At 40.0% G+C, this 8879-nt stretch overlaps 1 protein-coding gene across 1 annotated transcript; it reads left to right on the top strand.

The window, feature by feature from the left end:
* Positions 1 to 3107: 3107 nt before the first annotated feature.
* GPX8 (glutathione peroxidase 8 (putative)) lies at positions 3108 to 7008 on the top strand. The gene is made up of 3 exons (XM_009083767.1): positions 3108 to 3321; positions 3933 to 4194; positions 6661 to 7008. The coding sequence occupies exons 1-3, from the start codon at positions 3115 to 3117 to the stop codon at positions 6822 to 6824; spliced, it is 633 nt and encodes a 210-aa protein (XP_009082015.1). The 5' UTR covers positions 3108 to 3114; the 3' UTR covers positions 6825 to 7008.
* The last annotated feature ends 1871 nt before the right edge of the window (positions 7009 to 8879 follow it).

Consider the following 8879-nt stretch of genomic DNA (forward strand, 5'->3'; position numbering starts at 1 on the left):
CAGGACAGTTATGATTAAGCCATTGCATTGTGAGCATCATATGCTTGGCTAATCTTTTGTTTTAATGACAGGAGAAGACAATCCCAAAATGAATGGGCTGTCTGGATGGGAGCCACCAGGAGTGAAGTCAGCAGAACTGAGCAGTACCTTGGGGAAAGGTAATTCTGGCAGTGGGTGATCATGACCACCAACTTCTTGACCACTGACTCATTGACCATCTACTCAAAACAGACCCCAGACTCAAATGGAGGGAAGGACAAACTGTGCTTTCAGACTAATTAGCATGAGAAGCAAGAGATATAACTAGCAAATAGGGGGTCGTGTACTAATTAATAGAAAAGTTATGTAATATAACTAATGGATGCTGATGCCTCTGTTAAAACGTATAAATAGTGTAAAGGTTTTTGATCAGTGAGCTGGGTTGCCACCCAGCTCCCTACTTTGCACAAATCAGAATAAAACACATAAATACCTCACCTTGGTGTGTAAATCGGCACTGTGCACTGGGTAATGAGCCCACATGCAGGACAGCACCTTCACACTAGACAGTTTTGCTGTGTCATGATGCATGAGCTCAGCCCACCACCTCAGAGAAACAGCTGTGGGCTGCTGGGCTGAGGGTGGCTTCAGCAGGCAGTCACCTCGGTGGAGAAAGAGTGAGGCAGGGATGTTTCTGGTCAGATAAGCACACCTGAATCAACCGTGCCAGAGAAAGCCTGCAGCAAGGGAAAAAAACACTAAATTTGTATCACTCACGCACTAAGCTACATCACTGGTCTTTGAAGGACCCCAGCCACCTTCAGCCATGTAGCACAGGCTCATGGGTCTGGTCATTCCTGGGAGATGGACACAGGGCAAACCCACATGCTGGCTGACTGGAACCAGGCTGGCTCTCCAACCTGCGCACAAAGAAGGACTTAACATCTTTTCTGATTTCTGAACCTGCTCACCACCACTGCAGCCTGCTCATGACATTATTTTTAATGTTATCCTATGCTTTGTTAATCAGTAGCTGTAGCTGGACAGTTATGATTAAGCAATTGCAGTGTGAGTATCATATGCTTGGCTAGTCTTTCATTTTAAGGATAGGAGACAATCCCAAGATAACTGGGTTGCTTAATATTACAATTAAGGCATACTGAGCAAAGATTAAATGACAGATTTACTTTTTTTATTTGCATTTGTTCAAATTCATTAATAGAGCAATGTGTCAGAAAAACATAAAACAGAAGAATGTATCAAAATTTGAACTGTAATAGCCTAGATAATACTAAACAACATATTTTAGTTTTCAGACAGATTTTAAGTAATGTTTTAGGTGAGTGTAACAACAGGAGGCACAGCTGGTATAATGAGTTTCTGGATCATTATCGGATACACCAGTAAATATTTATAATATATTAAGTTTTGTAGGATGTTCTGTTTATTTATTTCTGAAATAATATTAGATGCAAATTACAACTGTTGAGACATAGCTTAAATATCAGGATGGATCTTGCATGGATTTTCTGTAACCAAACACATTCAAATTTGCCTTTAAAATCAGCACTAGTCACCTGTGCTTATTTGTTGAGCACAGCTTTGCTCATTTCAGCACAGAAGTCTGTGCCTTTTCTGTCTCCACCACCAAAACACCATGCTCACATCCCTCACTGCCAGGCAGAGATGAAGCCTAACACGACTTCAGATACAGATATTGACATTTCACAGCACCTCTCTGCTGTGTAGAACAGTATGCCTTGTTAAACAAAATGAACACAGACTGTAGCTATTTAGATATAATAGAAATAGTTGAACATACCACTAGGATATTGTACAACTCAATAATGTCGGTAGTGATATTGAAGTCACTGAAGAGAAACAAACCCCTACGTTCCAGGTTTCACATTCAGAAAATCCCATTTTATTTTCATCCTTTAAAATGTAACATCTAAGTGCAGCAAAAACATCACGGTGGTAAGAAAAAACAACTGAGACAGAAATCATTCTTCACTGGTGGTTTGGATTGGGAGGAAAAGAGTTAGCAGAGACTGCCAAGCAGCATGGGACAAAAGACAAGTAATAACTGAGAAAACCCCAAGAACAGAAATGTGAAGAGGACAAAATAAAAACCTGAAAGCTGAGAGGAAGAGAGGGACCAGCTAACAGACAGAAAGAAAGAGGGAAGAACTGATGAGGGGAAGATGTACAGAAAATTTCAGGGGGTTACATAACTCAGTTGTAACCACTACATGTTGATGTACCTTCAGAAACAAGAGCAACACACAAGAATCTTTAAAATATGAAACAATAAAAAGAAGACAGATAAGTGTGGCTCTAAAGTGCAGAGTGTCTTTCCCAATTGGCTCAGCAAAACACCACTAGAGCTGCTTGGCTTACACCTGAGATTCTCAGCTAACTCTTTGTTCTCTCGTGCAGACCTTTAATCTTACCATCTCAGCATGGCTTGTTGCCAGTTAGTCAGCAGCAATGAAAAAAGCAACCCATTTCCATCACCAGGCCCCCTCCCATTGCAACAACAAAGAAAAAAACAACCCACATTATATTCTCTTTTACCAAGTTTTTCTCCGCCCCATGTACTGTAAAAGAGTTTTACAAATAAATCAGCCTATGATCCCACAGCTACTGATGAGAGGCAAGGCTGAGACTGTAAACAGGTTGGATTCAGATACACTGCCTTCCTTTCTACTTGAGCAGCTGCCCCCCAACCTTCTTCTCCAGGTCTGATAGTGTAGATATCTGCTGCTGAACAACTCAGCCAGAGACACCACGGGAGCCCAGAGGATGTGCTGGAGCTGCACTACAGACCCATCGGAGGCCCCAGCAGCTCTCAAGACTCTGCAGACAAGCACAGTTAAACAGCACAATCAGCACCCTTAGCTGATGGGAACACCTTTTTCATTCATTCCTCCTTCTTTCTTTCCCCCCAGAGAGATCTCTCTACTTTACCCAAGAGCTCTGAAGCCCAGCAGGCACTATGATATGGAACAGCTATTTCTGCAACAGGGACAAAAATGAGCAGTTTGTTCTTTCCAGCCTGAACTGCAAGTTTCGTATTTCAGCTCCTCCTACACATTCCAGCCCTGCCCAGGCTCCTCTCCAAAAGTTTCAAAAATGGAGCCTCTCACAACTACCTATCCTCTGAAATACTCGGTGCCCAAAGCCAGGGTCTTTGTTGTCTTTCTGTCCATGGTTTTGTGTACCACTGTCCTCTGTCTGCTCCAACTCAGATTTTTTAAACCGAAAACCAAAGATTTTTATTCTTTCGAAGTTAAGGATTCACGAGGAAGAATCATTTCCTTGGAGAAGTACAGAGGGAAAGTAAGTCATGATTTCGTTATATCTGTCTTGAATTTTTACTGACAAAAAAAATGTGTCCATTTGGAGGTAAACAAAAAGTTTGTTTATAGGAATTTTCAGCAGAGATTTGTGCTAAATTCCTGTTCTTCAAACAGTAAACTGGAGAAACATTTATTTATCTAGGCCTGCTCCAGGAGTTAAGTATGAGATCTAGCAAATCAAGAAAAGTTGTCTTCATATTATTTATAATAAATCCATACAGCCTAACAAGAGAAACTGGTGCATTTTAGCCTGAGTTAAGAACAGTAGCATGTGTTGAATTCTGGAAGTTGAGCTAGTAAATATGATTTGTGTATGTGTCCTAAATACCTGCTTTTTAAATGCTTATATTTAAAAAAGGCTGTAAGATGAAGTTTATCAATTTGTTGGATTTTTAAAATAGATTATCTGAAAGTAAATACCTTTGTCTGCTTTCATCCTTCTCTGTTTAATGAAACTATGATCAGGCAGATTAAATTTAGCCTTCTGACAGGAACCATTGTGATAGTGAGAGATGTCATTTTAAGAGATAATTGCAGTCTCTACACCATCTATAACTTTTTTCTTACTGTTCTAACTTTATTTCTCTGAAGGCAACTTTGGTTGTAAACGTGGCCAGTTACTGCCAGTACACAGACAAAAACTACATGGCACTGCAAGAGCTGCACAGAGAGTTTGGTCCCTCCCACTTCACTGTGCTGGCGTTTCCCTGCAATCAGTTCGGAGAATCAGAGCCTAGTTCCAGCCCGGAAATAGAATCTTTTGCCAAAGGAAACTATGGAGTAACCTTCCCTGTTTTCCATAAAATCAAGATCCTAGGATCAGAAGCAGAGCCTGCCTTTAAATTCCTAATAGGTAACTGTTTTCTTTTCTGTATCAAGCTGCCTGTAACTATTGTATGCTCACTGAATTCCAGTCTGAGTTTGTTTGTCAGGAAACATTGTCTTCTTCATAAACTATAGAGGGAAACAGGCACTCAGCATACAATTCATCTCGTTTCAATGTGGATATCAAAAATATGGGCAGAAAAGTTGTATCCTGAAAGCATCTGTTTCTCCTCACTGATTATAAGAACAGCCTACTGTGACCAGCCCAGCTAAAAACATCCATTTTGTGGGTATATAAACTTGAGTGCAAAGATCCCCACCTACAAAATCCTATTTCAAATTATGTGACTTTTACTGAAAAGCAGCTTTTCTGCTGGACAAAAATGTCATTATGGAGGGTCATAAAACAACTGGAATAATTTACATAAACACATGCGGATGAGAAGATTCCATTTTTAGCAGTAATATGTTCACCTTTATGCAAACTGCATTGTAAATCAGGATTATAAATACTGTAGTTATGTATAATCACTGATTTTTGTTCATTTGTCAAATACTCCTGTTACAGAAAGCAGTTAGTGACTTAGAGCCTCATATTCTGACAAGCAAAATTAAACTCTCTCTTCATTTGACCAAAGAGCTCATAGACTGAAACCCCACTTGAAAACCCTTTCTGAATTTTCCTGAGTTTAGGCCAGGTCTTTGACCCATACTAAACACTGACATATGAAAGTAAGAATAATTATAACATAATCTTTCTCTATCACATCATTTTTAATTAGAAAATAAGGTAGAAGAAAGCCCAAACCTGTATTCCATCTCCTTGTCCAAAACAGAATCACAGTTACCCAGATCAGTATGATGTATGCTTCTCCAGGCTGTTAGAGTAGTCGTACGAGAGATTCCAAAACCTCACAGCCTATTGCAGCTTTTCACAGCTCCTCTTGTCAGAAAGCTATTCCAATGTCTAAATGAAATACTTTTTAAAACACTTAAGTGTTGCTTCTTGCCATATCCTCCGTGATACCTCTTACGTACTTAATATTTAGTGGTCACCATTGCCATCATTACTGTGGTTTTTTCCTACCTCCTCTTAGGCATGATACCAAAAGGCTCAGGTAAATCCTTGTTACCCTGAGTTACCTGATGTCCAGTGGAATTATTGAGTGCTCTCTCATTTCTCTATAGAGGAGACTAGAGCACATGCATACCAGCTGTGTGGGATGAATCCAGATTACAAACACCAGTGCATTAAACATTAATACCCATAAAGAAAAATACATTTACTCAGCTTTTTCTTATTTGACATGCTGTTCACCCACAAGAAGGAGAAAGATACTCTTGTACTTAAATATTTTGTTTAACATTTTATATCTTTTCCCACATTCCTCTGTTTCACATGAAACTACTGTGCATCTTCAGTTAAATACCTGTTTTCTTCACATAGCTGTCTTGATAATCGGGTTGAACATTGTCATGCTACACCTCCCTCTTGTGCCTGTGGTTGCTAACTACAATTTGTCCAGCACTGTTAGACAGTCCAGTGTAAAAGGAATCCACTGGCAGCATAAAGGTGGTGCCAAGACCTTGACACAACTGCTGCTGCTTGTTGCTTTCATAGCAGTAAGGCATTTTGTTGGGCCAGTACAATCTTTGTGTCCTCACCTTTCCCCTAATAATGTCCCGCTTCTTAGGAGTTTGTTCTTTGCATGTTGTTCATATGCACTGATGAACACTGAAGAATATACAGAGATGGGGTTATGTTACTTCAAGACTGATCTTAGATGCAACATTTCAGCGAATATATAATTACTAGCTGGGCCAAAGCCTCCATGACATGAGGTTTACCATACCCATTTGCTTGCCATGGTGTCCCCTTACAGTCATGACATTACAAATGTAGTCCAGTGGCAACCTTCAACCCATTGCTTCCAGAAATCAGTTTAGGGTTCAGCACTGTTCCTCACTGGACACCTGTTTCCCAGTCAGAATCTCCTGGAGTTTTCTTCTAGTTCTTCTCTCAGGGAGAGATTTCTCTCTAAAGCTGTGAGACTCCAAGGAGAAAGCCAGAGACAAGAAACTGCTTCTACCTCCACTAGAAGCCACGTAGTTTCCTGATAGTCCCTTTATCTCAGAAACTATCTTGCCAGGTAGAAGCAGGCTAATAAATCCATCACCAGTATGACTTCCTGCTCCCATTTCACTTCCTCTAAACTGGCATAAAACTGGGGATTCCCTGAATGAATATACAGCCCTCATATCATCTTCCCTAAGAAGCAGAGCACAGTAAAAGTAGGAACTCTTAAACAGTTTCACAGGAAGGGGAGAGCATCATACATTTCCCACTTTTCAGATCATTAATAGCAATCACGCCCAGGCCACTAGCTGAGAACAAGGCAGGATTACCTCAGCATACATAGTTGAAGAATCAATCCAGGGCATTGAAACAATTACAAATGTAAGTCACTAAAATGATGTGATGCCATCCTCACAGATTCTTCAAAGAAAGAGCCTCGATGGAATTTCTGGAAGTACCTTGTCAACCCTGAAGGTAAAGTTATGAAATTCTGGAGACCCGAAGAGCCAATAGAAAGTATCAAGCCAGAAGTAGCATCATTAATCAGGCAGATTATCATGAAAAAAAGAGAAGACCTCTAAAAAAGCCCTTCACACTGAATCCATTGAAGGCATGAGTACGCAGCCTTACTACATTCCTGGGAAACGTTGCTAGAAGCTAAACTATCAGGTGATTTTACTATTCTTTAATGTTGGTGTTTTCAGCTACACTACATCTAATAACATTGGATTGGCTCCTGCTATGGCCTGGAGAGCTCCTGAGGTTACTGAGATGGCAAGGCACTCAATACCTTGCAGGAATGGACCTTCAATTTGCACAAGATGTCTGAATGTTGGGGATATTTAATTGCTGAAAATAGCTTTTTACAATTGTCACCAGCACACTTATTAATAAATTCCTTGGTATTAGCAGAGGTGTTTTTTTCTCATCTACCAGTAACAAACAGATTTTGACATTCCATTTACACATAATTGCCCTGTCTGAGAGACATTTGGTCCAGAGACATCCATAGCAGGGTTTTAGACACAAATGCAACTGAAGTTACCAGCTTTGCAGTATCTTCTCAAGGAAGACTACTGAATTGTGAAGCGGTCAGTTGTAAAAAAAGTACATACAAAATAAAAATATTAAAAGAAAAATTGCAAAAATGTGACCTTGTCTGCTTTATATATTGATTCATCTTACATTTCACCTTTACAGCAGCACCTTTAAACTCTTTAGGCATCTCCATACATTTCTGCTGCAGTAAAGTACCTCGGCTCTGAGCTCCTCTCCTGTTGGATTCCCAGTCTTCTAGGCTGAACAAAGGCAGGGCCTGTGTGAGTATACATGGTTGTTTACAGAAAGATTTAAGGGCAACAAAAATAAAGAGCCTGCACCCTAGCAGACATCCTTCTGAGGCAGACCAAGACAAGGCTCCCCAGCCATCTATCTACTTCCCATCTCTAGAATAAAACAAGTCATCAGGCAGAGCTAGAAGAAGAGGAAGTGGCTGAAGCCCCAACCTCATGGTTCAAGCCTGACTCTTCTCACCTTGCAATCTCCCCAAATCCACATGTAACTGCAAACCCATTTCCAGTTCTGTTCTACTCTTCTTTTACAAACTGCAAGTGCTTTGATTTATCTGTTTGAAGAAAGGACATGGCAAATTTGAATAAGTCATGTAACTCCAGCTGTCCAAGTCTTAAAGGAGGGCTGAGAGAATAAAAATGAGAGAAACCTGTGTCTCAGAAGAGTTTTCTATATAAAAAGAATAGGTAGGATTAGGCTGGTCTCTTGTAAGACTAACAGCAACTGAAAATACCTAATGTGCTTCAAAACTTTTTCCAATGAAGATAGTCACTTAACTGTGTTAAAAAGGAGATAAAATCAAAAACAATTTAAAAAAAAATAAAAAAGGTATCTTTTATTCATGCATAGAATTCATTGAAAATTTCATCAGAAAAAAAATAACCAAACAAACCCTGAGGAATAAGGACGCAGAGTTTTAAAGATTGAGTAATGATACTGATGTGGAAGATTTAAAAAATCACCTTCAATAATGACAAACATCATTTTGGAAGGGAACTCAAACCTAATGCATGACAATTTTAGCCACTCTAACTTTCATAGATCAGTTAAGGACTATGTAAGGATCTTGTTAGTCCAAATGAGCCTGCTGGTGGTATTTTAGACCAACCTCTGAGCTATTTGCCCGCAAGATTCTGCATCAAATCTGTCAATGCATGTGGCAACTGAAAGGAGAAGAAAAAAGGGGAAGGGGGGGCAAAGAGGAGAGAAAAACAACTCTGCTCCATATGGGGCGACCAAGACAGGAGAGTGAGTTTTATTTTTCTACTGCTACTTTTGAACTAGACAGATAAGGATCCAAATATGCAGCCAAATAGGATGACCTCATAAATGAGCAATTCCGTGTCCAGGTGTCCCTGACCAACAGACACACACCACAGATAGTGCCCATGCTTGTGTTTTGATAAAAGCCATTCATTCCCATGCCCCAACTTAGGAACTCCTCACATGGTCCATCAGATTCCTGTTACCTACTCTTCAGCTTTTGCTGTTTAGTATCAGCAGCTCATTATCTACTTTCTGGTCTTCACTGTTCAGCTTCAACGGCTCGCACACTTTCCAAATTT

Source organism: Acanthisitta chloris, unplaced genomic scaffold (genome assembly GCF_000695815.1).
Source record: "Acanthisitta chloris isolate BGI_N310 unplaced genomic scaffold, ASM69581v1 scaffold41211, whole genome shotgun sequence".
Taxonomy (NCBI): Eukaryota; Metazoa; Chordata; class Aves; order Passeriformes; family Acanthisittidae; genus Acanthisitta; species Acanthisitta chloris.